This window comes from Myotis daubentonii, chromosome 2, assembly GCF_963259705.1.
Source record: "Myotis daubentonii chromosome 2, mMyoDau2.1, whole genome shotgun sequence".
In the NCBI taxonomy this organism is placed as follows: Eukaryota; Metazoa; Chordata; class Mammalia; order Chiroptera; family Vespertilionidae; genus Myotis; species Myotis daubentonii.
This window is the reverse complement of record NC_081841.1, coordinates 61848652-61864365: the sequence shown is the minus strand read 5'-3', so window position 1 is coordinate 61864365 and position 15714 is coordinate 61848652. Positions and strand designations below refer to the sequence as shown.

The window sequence follows — 15714 nt, the reverse complement described above, 5'->3', positions numbered from 1 at the left end:
TGTGAGTGCACCAAATTTTACCCAATTCATTTTTTTGGAAACATTTTCCTGGAACTAATTGTGAAGCAGTTTAGTGTAATGATAGTTGTACCCTTTACACGACTTAAACAAGTTAGTACGTAGCTGGGGAGTTAACAGTGTAGTCTTTATTCTTAGGTCAAATTAAATTTTATTTTTATGAGGTGTGAAGAAACACTGACGATAGAATTATTAAAAATTCTAGGCCCTTCGAGACTTGGTTTGAGCAGCTGTCTGCAGTCCCAGGGCTGTTTGACTAGTAGAAATGGTTAATGATTTTCTTGGAGGGAGGGAGGGCTTGGAGCCCTGGGTACTCGGACCATTTGGATCCGTGTGGCAGAGGAATGTCCTTGGAATGCACGGTCTGGATGTGGGGGATTATGGAGCTGGAAGCAGATTACAGGATGATGGATGTGGCAGGCACGCTCATTGTGTTCGGTCTCACATGCTGACCTCGAGGGCCCTTCCTGCATCTCCCAGTGTAATGTGAACTCTGCTCCGTAGATTCCTGGGCCGGTGATTAATCAAGCAGGCTTGTGGGTTTGACGTGTTCACACAGAATGTGGCAGGTGTGTGATGAAGGGGCCAGGCTATGACTTCTGCCCCCGCAGCTGGGGAGGGCTGATGATCCCAGAGTCATGAATAAGCCTTGCTCTTCTGCAGGGCTTTATTTTTATTAATGTTTCCCGGGTGATTCAAATGAAACATTAAGGGGTCCAGAAAACTAGACAGAATGTGTGGGTGGAGTCAAGGCCCAGATAGGCGGGAATGCAGTCTGCTCCATAAGCATTTCTCAGCAGAGCTCACCGTAGGTGTGAGAGTGACGGCTCCCCTTCCCTTCTGCTGGGCATATTTTAAACTCTGATTTGATTACATTAAGATGTGCTGATACCATCAAACCTTCACATAGTGTACTTCTGTCCTTGTGGGTACTCCAGCCCTGCAGCTGTTTTTCATCAAGGGCAGCATAAGGTAGAGATAAAGTGGGTTTCAAATACACATTTGATTTCACCCAAGTGCAGTATTATCTGGGATGATTTCTTGTGATGTCCTTGGACCTGCTCCAGCCTCCTACACCGAGTCTGCCCCAGCCTCCTACTGAGTCTGGTTCTTTTGTCGGCCAATTGATTCCCTAGTGCTGGGCTCAGCTAGGTTTCAGAGTTACCTTCCAAAAAGTATACTCCTTCCTTGAGCCTGAACTTGTTTTTAAGACAGGAGGCTATAGCCCAACCAGCATGGCTCAGCGGTTGAGCATTGACTTATGAACAAGGAGGTCACAGTTCAATTCCCAATCAGAGCACATGCCCAGGTTGTGGGCTTGATCCCCAGTGTGGGGCCTGCAGGAGGCAGCCGATCAAGGATTCTTTCTCATCATTGATGTTTCTATCTCTCTCTCTCCCTCTCCCTTCCTCTCTGAAATCAATCAATAAATAAGTATATATATATATCCCTGCGCACAAATCCGTGCGCCAGTAGCTCTCTGCAGGGCCTGGCTGTTCTGTGCCCCGGCCTGGCCAGAGGCCCATCCACGGCCATCAAGGTATGCTTGCCTCATCGCCACAGCGACGAAGCAAGCATCCCACCAGGCCGCTCACGCTGCCTGCTCTCAGCGGCCATCCCTGCCCCTGGGACTGGGGGATTCCGGCGGGGCTGAGATGACTGGACGCTGCCATCTTGTGGCTATGGGTGCTGCCATCTTTGTGACGGAGTGATGATTAATTTGCATATTACCCTTTTATTAGATACTAGAGGCCCGGTGCACAAAAATTTGTGCACTCGGGGGGGGGGAGGGGGGGTCCCTCAGCCTGGCCTGTGCCCTCTTGCAGTCTGGGACCCCTCGGGAGATAACGACCTGCTGGCTTAGGCCTGCTCCCGGGTGGCAGAGGGCAGGCCCAATCCCTAGGTGCAGCCCCTGGTCGGGCTCAGAGCAGGGCCGATCAGGGAGTTGGGGTGCCGTCCCCTGTCACACTCAAGGCAGGGTCGATGGGGAGGTTGTGGAGCAACCCCCGTCACACACAGAGCAGGGCCAATCAGGGGGTTGGGGCGCTGCCCTCTATCACCCACAGAGCAGGGCGGATCAGGGGGTTGGGGCGCCGCCACTCTCACACTCAGGGCAGGGCTGATGGGGAGGTTATGGCTCTACCCCGTCACACACAGAGCAGGGCCCGTGGGGGGGGAGCTCCCCCCTATCAGGCACAGAGCAGGGCTGATCAGGGGGTTGGGGCCCCGCCCCCTGTCACACACAGAGCCGCAGGGCGATCAGGGGGTTTGGGTGCCGCCCCCTGTCACGCTGATTCCAGTGCCGGGAGGCCTCACGGCTCCGCTGATCCCGGTGCCGGGAGGCATATTACCCTTTTACTATATAGGGTAGAGGCCTGGTGCATGGGTGGGGCCGGCTGGTTTGCCCTGAAGGGTGTCCTGGATCAGGGTGGGGTCCCCACTGGGGTGCCTGACCAGTCTGGGTGAGGGGCTGAGGGCTGTTTTCAGGCTGGGGGTGACTGAAGCTCCCAACCGCTCCTTTTTTCCTTTTTTTTTTTTTTTTTTTTTTTATTCTGGGCCAGCTTTAGCTTGAGGCTTGGCTCCAGCTCTTAGGCCTCCAGCTGAAAGTAGGTTTCTGGCCTTTGCTTACAATGTTGCGAATCTGCTGGCTGAAGTTGGGCAGTATTTGTTACAGAGTTTCTTAAACTGCCAGCTCAGAGGCAGCCGCAGGCGGGAACGTTGGTTTCCTCCGTCACTGAGGCAACCAAGCCTCATGTTAGTTTCAAGCTGCCTGGCTGCCGGCCGCCATCTTGGCTGACACTTAATTTGCATATCTCGCTGATTAGCCAATGAAAAGGGTATCGGTCGTACGCCAATTACCATGTTTCTCTTTTATTAGATAGGATATTAGATATGATATTTTTAAAAAGATAGGAGGCTATAACAGGAGAATGAAGTATGCTAATGAGTAAATGCGATAGATCTGCCACCTTGGCATCACACCTGACCTTGAAGAGCAGGTGGTCACATCTGATTCAGAAGCAGCTTCACCACCGCTTTGCTCTGCTCGATGATTGAGTCATGGAAAACGTCACTCCAATCCCATTGAACTCCCTTTCACAAAACTGCACGTGAGTTTCAAAATGTCCAGTGGGAAGAATGGCAGGCCACAGTAGTTGATATTCCTCATATTGACTGTAGATCCCATTGATCACACAGGTTTCACCAAGAAGCCAGGGCGTTCTTAGAGCTCCAATGGGCACTGCCCAGGCATTTGGAGGTGCAGCTTCCATTCGGCTGCCCCGGGAGCCCTGCCTGGCTCAGGGGAGACTCTGAGACATTCACCCGTATCATTGAACCCCACCACTTCCGGAGCCCTGATTTTGAAAATGAGTATAAAGGGACGTTTTGTTTATTCCAGGTTGGGGTGAGTCAGAGACTTGATGCCGAGGTATTATCAACCTACTATGTAGACCTAAGAGGGTACATTCCATATGGAAGAACACAATCATCATGAGAATGTATCCCTAAATTTTCTTCTTTAAAAATATATTCATATTTTCTGCACAGTTGCTACCCACATACACTGTTTAGACTCTTTAAAACTTCCGGTCCCCCTACCCAACATTCTGAATGAAAAGTTGGGCTCATAAAGTCAGAGAACATCTGTCCACAGGGTCCCTTAAGAATAGCCTGGGTGTAAAGAAGCAAGGTAATATCATGCCCCCTTTAAATAAGGTCAAGTTCATTCTACTTTGAGAGGTAGGTGGGATTCACTGAGGCTTTTTAGGGCAAACACTTAACTGGCTATCACATATTTTCTGTGCCTCAGTTGCTTCCTCTGTGACACAAAGTAATTGCAGGACCCTCACAGGATGGTGTGAGGATTAATGGGTTAATACTGCAATATGTGTAATGTGCTTACAACAGTGAATAGATCAGAGACCAAATAAAATCTCTTAGTTTTCAAATCTAACTATACAGGAAGGACTTTTCCTGGCCATCCTGCCATTGGGACCACATCCGTGGCCTTTTATACAGTGTCTCAGTTCCATTTGCATATGCAGAGAGAGCCCAGATATGCAGGCATGTCCTTTTTCGCTGGTACCAGTCGTCCTTTCTTCAGATGAATGTCTTTCCTCCGATTTTAGAAAGAAAAGGCATTAGGCACATGAATATAGAAACCTTATATATTTGATGGAAATAAATAGTTTTTACCCCTTATTCTGTGCATTAAACTGTGTAGAGTTGACAGAGCTAGGCAATTTTGTGTAACATGTCCATCTGAATACCAGTTTCCATGGGGGCTTCTTTCTCATAAGGTAGAAATTTTACGATTTGAGTTATTTTAGGGGCATGCTCCTTCCCTCTGGTTGATCCCATGCAAAATTTAAACGTGAACCTTTCTTGATGTCCACATAAACCAGACAGAATTTCATCAGCATTCAGTTCTGTCATAGCTTATAGACACAAACTTGGTTCTTATTATTTTGAGATTTTTAAGGACAAATTAAGACTGAGAAAATTCTTTAGGAAAGAGTCTGACCCATGCATATTAAGATCTCAGCCATTTCACCTTTTCCTTCCTTCCTTCCTTCCTCCCTCCCTCCCTTCCTTCCTTCTTTCCTTCCTTCCCCAAACCAAAATACTCCGCCTCTGCCCTGTAAGCCAGGCAGGCAGCCTGGGCTCTGGAGGACCCGCCCGTGTGATGCTAGTGTGGCTGTTCATGGTCACCAGCGGTTTGGCTGACGTGATTAATTTCATTTCATCTGTGACATTAGACTTTCTCTCATGATAAATCATCTTGAAATGGATGACTTCCGGTTCTCCTCTCATATAATCTGACGAGGTTTATTCCCCCTCAAGGGCAAGAAAGAGGATAAATTGCTTAATTGCTTTAAAGATTTGTGTTAAACACTGAAAACCCTCATTTTGATAACCTCTTGTCAAATATTGAGAGGCCTGAAGATTTTAAAAAATGAATGCAGATAAAAGTTTTCTAGCTAGAGGCCTTTACGAAATATTCCCTGTTAAGGAATCTGCTCTCTCATTTAACACGAGTGCTTTTACTTTCCGTATTCTGCTGATGGGAGTGGAAATCGGGACAACTACTTTGAAAAAGGGTTTGGCAGTGACTGAAAGCTGGGCAGTCCACTCCTAGGTAGGTACCTAAGCGAGGTGTGTCCAGGCGTCACCAGGAGACTAGAACGTGCACATGGCACTGTCTAGAACAGCCCAGACAGGCCCGGTCCCAGGGCCCGGGGAGCAGGATGGGTGGGTACATGCGGCAGTCAGGGGTGAATGCTGTGCAGCCCCCAAATGAATGGGCCGTAGTACACACGGTGACATGGATGAATCTCACAGGCCTCACGTCCAGCGAGGGGGGCTGCCCCTAGGGTTCCACAGGGAATAGAGCAGTGGTTCTCCACCTTCTGGCCCTTTAAATACAGTTCCTCATGTTGTGACCCAACCATAAAATTATTTTCGTTGCTACTTCCTAACTGTAATGTTGCTACTGTTACGAATCGTAATGTAAATATCTGATATGCAGGATGGTCTTAGGCGACCCCTGTGAAAGGGTCGTTCGACCGCCAAAGGGGTCGCGACCCACAGGTTGAGAACCGCTGGAATAGAGAGTCTGCAACAAAGGGCCTGGGAGATAGGCTCGCGCGCGTCCCTTTGGGGGAGCCCCAGTGATCAGACAGGATCCTGACCCCAGGGTGCTGGTAACGCTCTATTTGTTGATCTGGGTGCCAGTGCCTTGAGTGTGTTCAATTTGTGAAAATTCATCCACTTGTACACATGTGATGGAGCACCTTACTGTATATATATATTTTTTTTTTTTTTCATTGAAAAGTATTTATAAAAGGTACTTTCACTGCCTGTAGCTGTGTATTGCCCTCTGCAGGAAGGGTCCTCCTTGGTGCCCGGCAGGAGCCCAAGGTGAGTGGTAGACAGGTTACTCTCCTGCCACCTCTGCCCCCCACACTGGCCACTTCCTGCCTCCCTGCATCTGCTCCTGCTGCCCACGCCCGGAGCCCTGGCTTGGCCCACTCCTAGATCCTTTCAGGCTCCCTCCCCGTTCTTCGTCCCTTAGCCCTGGGGATATCTGCATTTCTCCTCAGTCTCCCCCAGGGGTGTGTGAGCTCCGACCAGAGGACCCTCTTCTTTTATTCTTTGAATTCTTAGCCCCTGGTGCCTGGCACGCTCAGGAGCTCATGTGTTAGACACACACAGTCCTTTGGCTCGATAATCCCCAGACCTGGGATAGTCTCCTCATTGGCCAACACCACTCACTGGCAAGCTGACAAGGCATCAGGAATAAAAGTTATCAAAAGGAGGAAGCATTTTATGCTCCCAGCAGATAACTTGGAGTCAGCTCAGGACCCATCTTCACAATGTCCCTAGGAAGCCCGGTGCTCCGCCTCCTCCCATAACCTTAACACACACCTCACTGTCTGGGATCCGGGTACCTGCTTCCGCTCCCTTCCTCTTTCTGCCTTGCCAAGGTGCTCACAGCTCTTCCCCAGCCTGGAGGGTGGGGCTCAGGACCCTGTGCTGTGGAGGAGACAGACCTGGCTGGCTCCTCTCCAGAAGGTGTCTCCTCTTTCAGCCTGCTCCCCTCCTGTCTGCTCCAGCCCCTCCGCAACCCTGGCTCCCTCTAGGGTGGATGACAGGTTTTCTCACAGTGCAGTGTGCACTCCCCCCCGCATCCCCCCCCCCAAGCTGGTTGCTGCCCAGGGCTAGAGAGGACAGAGGTCAGAAGAGGACGTCCAATTCCTGGCCCCAGCCCTGCTGTCCAGCCACTTCTTGGCATAGCGGTTACTCCAGCATCCTTTCCTGAGAGACGGCTCTTCTTGTATCTGGAAGCTTGTTCTCAGCTGCCCAGACCCTGAGTGACAAGGACGTGTCCTGCCCTCTGCTTAGCAACCCTGTGTTCTCCAGAGCCCTTAGGACCCTGGGTGACCACCAGCCTTTGGTTTTGCCAGGGCAGTGGTTCTCAAGCTCCCCCCAGGTGCTGTGTGGCACACACATGACCTCCAGGTGTACCTCCTCCCTGCCTCCCCTCAGGAGCACGCTGTTAGGTTTCCTTGAGGGAAAGCCTCAAAACTTAGGATAGATAAATGGAGGTACAACAAGCGGTCCATTTTTTCACTTAGGGCATGCCAGCACATTTTAAATTAGATGTTAGTGTAAACCAATTTTCTAGATTTCTAGTTGGCATGCTTATTAGTAGGAAAGAGAAATAACATTATTTAGCTATTCTTGGGGTCGTGAAATATCATGGGATTTTAAATGGTATAATTGCAGCCCCATCTGGTTTTGCTCAGTGGATAGAGCGTCAGCTTGCTGACTGAAGGGTCCTGGTTTGATTCTGGTCAAGGGCACGTGCCCGTGTCGCAGGCTCGATCCCCAGTAGGGGCGTGCAGGAGGCAGCCAATCAGTGATTCCCTCTCACCACTGATGTTTCTCTCCCTCTCCCTCCCTCTCTGAAATGAATAAAAATATATTTTAAAAAATAATAATAAATGGTATAACTGCATCCACCCACCCACCCACACATGTGGTTTTACAGGAAGGAACTGGTCAAATTACAAAGTTAGCTAAATCCAAAGGTGGTCATGTGTGTCCAAGTTTGTTAAAACCTTAGTTTTAATGTTTTCAAAAGATTGAAAGCTGTGCAGTGTTATTTTGTAGAGTTTAATTAATCACTCAAAGCAATTGTGTAAAGCAGGTTGAGATGTTCTGTATTTATTCTTTCAGCAAATCCTTACTTAGAGAGCCTTTATTGCGTTAGGTGCTGTGCCGGGCACTGGAGTGTAGCTAAGGTTTTAAAAATAATAAACATGGTTTTTTTTGTTTTTTTAAAATATTTTATTGATTTTTCACAGAGAGGAAGGGAGAGAGATAGAGAGTCAGAAACATCGATGAGAGAGAAATATTGATCAGCCGCCTCCTGCACATCTCCCACTGGGGGTGTGCCCGCAACCCAGGTACATGCCCTTGACCGGAATAGAACCCGGGACCTTTCAGTCCGCAGGCTGATGCTCTATCCACTGAGCCAAACCGGTCTCGGCAATAATAAACATGTGTAAGTGTAGCTGCTATTACTTGCATCCAATGCAGATGTTGCTAACATACATATATATGAATAGCATCGTCAGAGAGGAAAGGAAAAACTATATCCAGCATATCAGCTACATAAGGAATGTTTAGGAGAGTGTCCGGGGCTTTTACTTGCTCTCTTCTTGGATTTTCATCCCGTTAGAGTCCACATTTTTAATAGGCCAACATCCCTATGAAATGTGCTGTGGGAAGAGGCCATAGTCACGTGGACATACTGGTGAGCTGCCCAGGTATGAGCAGTGGAGTAAAACATGCAGAAACTGTCCAGGAATCTCATAAATTTGGAATCAGTAAATCACTAGGTTTTATGGTAGAAAAGAAGCTAACATACTCCTGGTTCCACACTTTACAGACCTTGAACTTTGCATATGTTGCTTACATTGAGTTAGAAGTGAAATCACTTTCGACATTCAAGATCCCAAAACGCTGACTTGAGCGAGGTTTGCCACAGGGTAGACCAGCACTAATGATTAACCTAACCAGCCACGTCACCGGTGCTGGGTAGGCCTTGAGCGACGTTTGTGGGTTCCCAAATCGTGGGGCCACTCTGCTTCTGAGAACAAATGTCCCCGGGCCGGCCTGTTGGGAAGCAGCCCGCTTCTGTGTCCCCGCATTGGAGCCAGCCCCCACCCTGGCTGGCCCTTCCCCGTGACGTTGGCTTTCCTTCAGATGATTGGAATAAGAAGGGGCAGCGAAGCTCCTCTCAGCAAATTTCTAAAACCAAGTTAAAAACCCCGGTTCTCAAAAAATATATATTTTTTAGTGTGTGTTGTGTTTTTTTTAAACAAAATAATTCATGTTCAATGGTAGAAATATTTGTGAATATGAGTAAGTTAAATAGAAAGCTGTCCTAACATGTTATGATATTTTGATGAGTTTACGTACATATATCAACCCTATATGTATGTTGAAGCCCTCCCCTCACTGTGCTGAATTTGGAGATGGGGCCTTTACAGAAGTAAGGAGGTTAAATGAGGTCACGAGAGTGGGGCCCTGATCTGATAGGGCTAGCATCCTGACAAAGGGAGACCCAGAGAACTGGACTCTCTCTCCATGAGAGCACAGCGGATGGGCCATGTGAGCATGCAGGGAGAAGGCGGCTGTCTGCAAACAAGGAAGAGAGCCCTCACCGGTCAGCCAATCTGCTGGCACCTCGATCTTGGACTTCCCAGCTTCCAGAACTGTGAGAGATAAGTCTTTATTGTTTAAACCCTCCATTATTTTGATATAACAGCTAAGCTTACGAGGACAGACCATATGTGTAAACTCTCTTAAGTATGGAGATGCATGAATAAGCAGAAGTGCACTTTCCTCTGCAAACCTACGTGTATGCCCCATTATATTTTAGCATCTCTTTTCATTAATCAGCCACCTGTTTTCTCTGCTTGTACTTAGCTCTTGAGTTGTTGTTTTCTTTAACACCAGTAACTCCATCATGTCTGACAAATGCAACAGTTACAAGTATGGAAAGTGCTGGTAAAAAGGAGGCCTGTAGTTAGGATGTGGATGGTGATATTTAAAAAACAGTAAAAATATGTCAGAGGTACCCATGGAATCACAGATTCTCTGGCAGGCCGTGGCTGTGACAGGAGCCGTATCATGCACCATGTGAGATGTGCTGTGGCAATTAGCAAGACAGGAAGAAAAATAACTGTAACGATAGAGAAATCTAAGGGGGTGGCATCGGTACCAGTGGGGGCTGAATATCACAGTATCCTCAGAGCTAAGATGCCCTCTCTTCCCTTTCTGACACATCTGAAGCTGGGGTGTGTCGCAGTGGATTGCTGCTGTCAGCCAGATGGCAGGCACGACCTGGGCGTCATCTCCCGGGCATGTGCAGACAGCTAAAGAGCAGCCCCAAACCTGCGGGGACGGGGGCCCAGCAGCTTAGAAGAAAGCCCTGCAGACAAAAGCGAAGCCCTCTTTGAACCGTTTGGGATCCAACTGGCTGTGCGCAGGCAGGGCTGGGAGGCACGCGTGAGACTTGCTCGGCCACATTCCCGAGGCCCAGTCAGAAGGAAGCTGGCTCTAGATCATTGCAAGGTGGACTTCAGAACTCCGCACCTCTGGCTGGAGGCTTGTGGTTCTTTTGTGGATTATTTAAGAAACGCTGCCTCGCCAACGCTCCCACGGAACACAGGCCACCATTGTGTGGGAAAGCATGGACGTGAATGATTCAGAGTTGACAGCTGATGCGCGCTGTTGGATTCTCCACGTGAAAACGGTTTGGGAGACCTCAGCCAATTCACTTCACTTGTATATTCCTTTTCAAATATACACGATAGTGGTAGATAATAAAGGCTTGTCTGAGTCGAAAGGAGCTCTCTCAAAAAGAATCAAATAAAAGTTTGCAGTAGTAAGAAAGCAGTGTGCACGGCTTAATTGGCAGCCTTCCCCCTCAGAGGTAATAAAACTCGGTGCAGCTAATCAAGGGCATCCAGCGTGGATGCACGGAGCTGCCTTTGGTTATCATGGGAGACGCAGGCGGTTGCTGAGACCCTGAAAGGCTCTGCGTGGGAAGGGGCCGCAGGTGTCAGAGTGTTTAATTTAAGGCCCCTTGGCACCTGCTCATCCTCAGAGGCAGAGGTGAGGTGGCCCCTGCAGATGGCAGAGCTGCCGAGGAGTCCCAGCTACCCGCGGGCATCTGCCTGGCAGATCTTCCCGCACGACTGGCCATGCACATGTGTGCGGGCAGACGGCGTGAGGTACCTGCGTACAACCCACTCCTTCTGCGATTAAGAGACAAAACGCCTGGAACTCTGTACATTCACTCCTGTTAGTCACCGGGGTTGGTGAGGAAATGTCCTTGGAAATGACCTTGGTATCTAACGTGTTTGCTTATCATATACGATACGTGTGTCGTGTACCTCTATTTACACACACACGTGCTCATTTATGTATAGTCGTCCCGGCGTCTGTAAGGGATTGGTTCCAGGACCACCACGTATGCTCCTGTCCCTTCTATAGAATGGCATGGAACAATGTGTACAGTCGGCATCTGTGGCTATGGAGGGCCAACTGTACACATATACACTGAGTGGCCAGATTATTATGACCACCTGATGTTTGTAGGCAAATTAGCTATAAATTCGCGCTGAAGTTGCTAGAGGGCCAGACCATTATAAACGTCTGAATAGCACAACATACATAAGTATCCTTGATCAAGTTCATCCTGTCATGTTGATGGCATATCCCAAGGGAGATGGCTTCTTCCAACAAGACAATGCACCATATTGTGCTCATATTGTGCAGGAGTGGTTTCAAGAACATGAGGGAGACTTTACCTTGCTTAGGTGGCCCCCACAATCACCAGATCTCAATCCAATTGAGCATGTGTGGGACGAAGTTAAAAGAGCCATCAGGCAGCTGGTTCCACAACCATCAAATCTCACAGAACTGGACAGTGCTATTCATCAGGCATGGTGTCAGATTCCTCGCATCACCTTTCAACATCTCGTGGAGTCAATGCCAAGAATAATCACTGCAGTATTGAAGGCAAAAGGTGGCCCAACGAAGCACTGATGGGGTGGTCATAATAATCTGGCCACTCAGTGTATATCTTACACTATATCTTATGACATAGTTCCCATAAGCTCCCACACTCACATCACACATTGTTTGATAACCTGCTTTTTACAGATACAGCACCCCTTTCTGTGTCATTACATCGCCTCTGTGGCATCATTGTAAGAGACAGCCTAGAATTCCTTTGTGTGGATTTGCACTAGTTTCTTTAATCACTCGTATGAATTTCTTCTAGTTAACTTGTTAAAGCATAATGTCAGGCCACCTCTGTGGCCTCGCTGTGTGCAGAGCTGCACTGCTGTTAAGCTGGGTCCTCACGGGGACCTCTTTGTGGTCTGACTTCATGTGGTCTGGGCGCACCAAGATCACAGGCCTTTTGTCGTCCCCTTATTGTTTTTTGTAAATGTGTGTATGGGCAGGTTAAAGGGCCAGCAGAAGGGTTAGGATGGGGGCCTGTGGACGACAGGAAGCACAGGCTCTAGAACCACACAGGCCTGGCTAAGAGCCCAGGCTACGTGTCTTAACCTCTCTGGGCCTTGGTTTCCTCGTGTGTAAATTGAGTCTATGGGATAACCTTTAGGACGGCTGGGGTAGTAATACACAGCATTTCAAGTGTCTGTCCAGCTTGGGAGGGAGGGGGTGCGACAGAACACCAGGCCGACACAGTCCCGGCATTCTGGGAGGTGATCAGGGCACGTAAGAGATGCTGCTCTTCATTGACTTTTTATGCCTCTGTTCCTTAGTTTTCGTGGGTGGACAAAATAGAGGAGGAAGAGCAGCATCTGCCCTGTACCCACAGCTGGCTGCACGGGCATGTGGCCTGCAGCTGCACGGGGCCCTGGGCTCGGCTTCCTGCTCTGCTGTCACGCTCTTGAATTCTTGATTTTGCACAGGGACTCCGTATTTTCATTCTGCACTGGGCCCCTCGAATTATGTAGCCAGTAAGGTTGTTGGGAGGGTGAAATGAGAACTCACAAAGCAGTTAGCATAGGACTCCGGATGTAATGGGGCCCAATAGTTATTAAATGGATATGATTGTTTTCTTTTATGAATGGAGACAACCATGATAAGTGCATTAGAGACATCATCTCATCATTAAAATAGTATGAGATAAATACATAACTAATCTCATCGTACAGATTTTAAAAACTGAGGCTGAGAGATTAACCTCCGAAAATCACACAGCTTATAAGTGATAAATGCAGAGCTTAGATTCAAACCCAAGTCCATTTCCCCCAAAGCCCAAGCCATGGACCTGCCCTATTAAATACTAGTCCCCCTTCTCCGTCCCTCCCAGGGAACCTCTGTGAAACCCAGTGTTAAGTGTCCTTGACCTCCATCAGCAGCCAAGCCAAGGTTTCAGAGCCCCTCAGAGGAGACCTAGGATTTCTGTCAGACCTGGGCGGGGCTTCAGCGTAAGGACAGGTCCCCTTCTCACCCTCAGGCCGGCCCTGCCTGTCACGCACCCAATCCTGCTCGGACTCACTGGCTCCAGTTCCGTTATCTGGCCAAATCTGACCAGCCTGGTGACAACTCAGCTTGCCTCCTTTTATTCCTGATACACTGGTGACAAACACCCCAGGAATACCCCCGCAACCCCTGCCATCATCAGCGGGAGATCCACCCGTGTCAGGTCCTGGGAAAGATGTGGGAGGGGCCTATTTCCAATGGGCTGAGGACGTGGCCATCTGGCCTGCTGCAGGGGTCCCTTGATTTCCTGCAGGGCCAGGCCATGATTTGCTCTGCCCACTCTTTCCCCTGCCCGACAGAGAGGGAAGACTCACTTCGCCACGATGCTGCTCCCAGGCGTGCGGGAGGGTGGGGAAGCCCCGGTGGCTCCCGGTGTGTGGCCGCCGAGCGGAGTTCACACTGGAGCGTTTCGTGTTTTGGAGAGCTGGACCTGAATTTTGAATCTGACAATGAGACTGTTTGTTGTTTCACAGCAGTTCCCTAAGTAGCTGTTTGCTCAATACTTTTGTAGTGTGAACAGGGATCTGGGGGAGGGGAGGAAGCCATCTGCTCTGGAACCGTCTTCCAATTACACGATCACGTTACTGCAGAGCTGAAGCGAGGGCGTCCAGCCCAGCCCGCTCGCTCTGGCCGTTGTGCTGACCTGGAGACTCACGGGTTTTTGTTTTGTTTTGTTTTGTTTTGTTTTGTTTTGTTTTGTTTAAACATATTTTATTGATTTTTTACAGAGAGGAGGGGAGAGGGTTAGAGTTAGAAACATCAATGAGAGAGTAACACCGATCAGCTGCCTCCTGCACACTCCCCACTGGGGATGTGCCTGCAACCAAGGTACATGCCCTTGACTGGAATCGAACCCAGGACCCTTCAGTCCGCAGGCTGATGCTCTATCCACTGAGCCAAACCGGTTAGGGCAAGAGACTCACGGGTTTTAAAGGCCCGGCCTGGGACCCAGGAGTGTGCTGGAGAGGACAGCAGAGAAAGCCTAGGGCAGGCGGAAGGAGTGAGGGGGGCTCTCTGGCCTCGCCAGCGTCCCAGCGGGAAAGGGAACCCATCCTGGATTTGAATTAAAAAGCGAACCTTGGGAGAAACCGTCTCTTTTCCTGACAACGCTGGCGGTCCGTACATGTCTTCTCTTACAATTAATTCTTCACATCAAATGAAAAAGCTACAGCCCTTAATAAATTAAGTGGGTGATTTTTATTTGCATTGAGATTCTTAAATCTATTTTCCTTAAAATTTGGGAACTATTTTGTGTGTGTGTGTGTATTTGAAATATGTATGGCCCGTCTCGATTTGCAACACGTCCTTGAGTCTCGTTTTTTCTTCTAAATCTGTGCGTGTGTGTGTTTTCTTTCTTGCTGCTCTTAGGCATTCATGCAGCCTCACTTGCTGGGAAATGAGTTCACACATTTGGAGTTTCCAAGGAGAGTGCAGAGGAAGGAGCTGGGAAAGAAGATGCTCTACAGGGACTTTAACATGACAGGCTGGTAAGAGCCCGCCTCCCTCCGCCACCCGCCGGGGCGTGAGAAGGCAGCGTCGGCGCCATAACCGGCCAGGCGCACAGTTTGGATCAGGAGGTGCCCCGCGACCCGGGCGCGGTCAGGGAAAGGGCGACGCTGCCTCTGCTCTGCGCCCGGGTCCAGTTCCCACATCTCAGGGCTGGTTGGCCTGTCTGCTTCTCTGAGGTTCTCCTCGGGGACACTAGACCCCACAGAGGTGACAAAGTTCCTCACTTTTCACAGAGCAAGCATTTGGGGGCTTTTGAAACACATTGAACTTGGTTTTTTAGGTCAGGGGCTCGAAGGATTGGACCAGAGGTTTATTGGGCCAGTCATTATCCTTGGATTGAACCTTAGCTCGGACCTTTCCAAATGGGCAAAGTTGCATAAACTGCTTCATCCCTACGAGCCCCGTTTACCATGGGTATCTTTGAACGGTCATTGTAAGGACTAGAAGTAATGATTTACCCTCATTATTTCATCACATCCAAATTGAAATACGAAATCTTGGCAGGGTGCATCTTACTCTCCAAACACACCTTGCTAAGCACAAGACCAATTCTGTTGTGGATCAGGCCACCGGTGACTAGGAACCTCATCGATTTCTTCCATCGGAAAAATAAATAGGCTGATCAAGTACTTACAGGTACGAGGGTTGGTGGAAGGATTAAATGAGAGAGCAGTGCCGGGCATGGAGACAAATGGGTGAAGATTTGCCCTTGGGCCCTGTGTTCCTGACCAGTAAGCCTCTTGCCCGCCTGGAGGATGACTGGAGAAAGAGACCGGCGATTCTTACCTCGCCGTATCTCCAACTCAGGCAAAGAAGTAGATTCCAATATCTCTTCTTCGTTGACCAAAATAGCTGTAACAGATGGTCACAGCCCCAGTTCCCATGGTGATGACTTCTAGGCTGGGAATCTTCTCCTAGGGTACATACTGTCTCAGAGGAGCAGTGGAGTGAGAGGGAAGATAAGGGCCTGATCAAAGGGACACTTCCTGTTGTACTTTGCCATCCAAAAGAGGACATCCTCACCAGTATCCACTCTTCTTCTTCTACAACAGGGTTAACAAATAGTGGCTCAAAAACCAAATTTTA

At 49.1% G+C, this 15714-nt stretch overlaps 1 protein-coding gene across 3 annotated transcripts in view; it reads left to right on the top strand.

The window, feature by feature from the left end:
• PPM1H (protein phosphatase, Mg2+/Mn2+ dependent 1H) overlaps positions 1-15714 on the top strand; it is a 235934-nt gene that overhangs the window by 150839 nt on the left and 69381 nt on the right. For all 3 annotated transcript variants that reach the window (XM_059683480.1, XM_059683482.1, XM_059683481.1), the window contains exon 6: positions 14488-14606. In XM_059683480.1, the coding sequence (XP_059539463.1) occupies positions 14488-14606 (119 nt within the window). The remainder of the gene's footprint in view (positions 1-14487; positions 14607-15714) is intronic.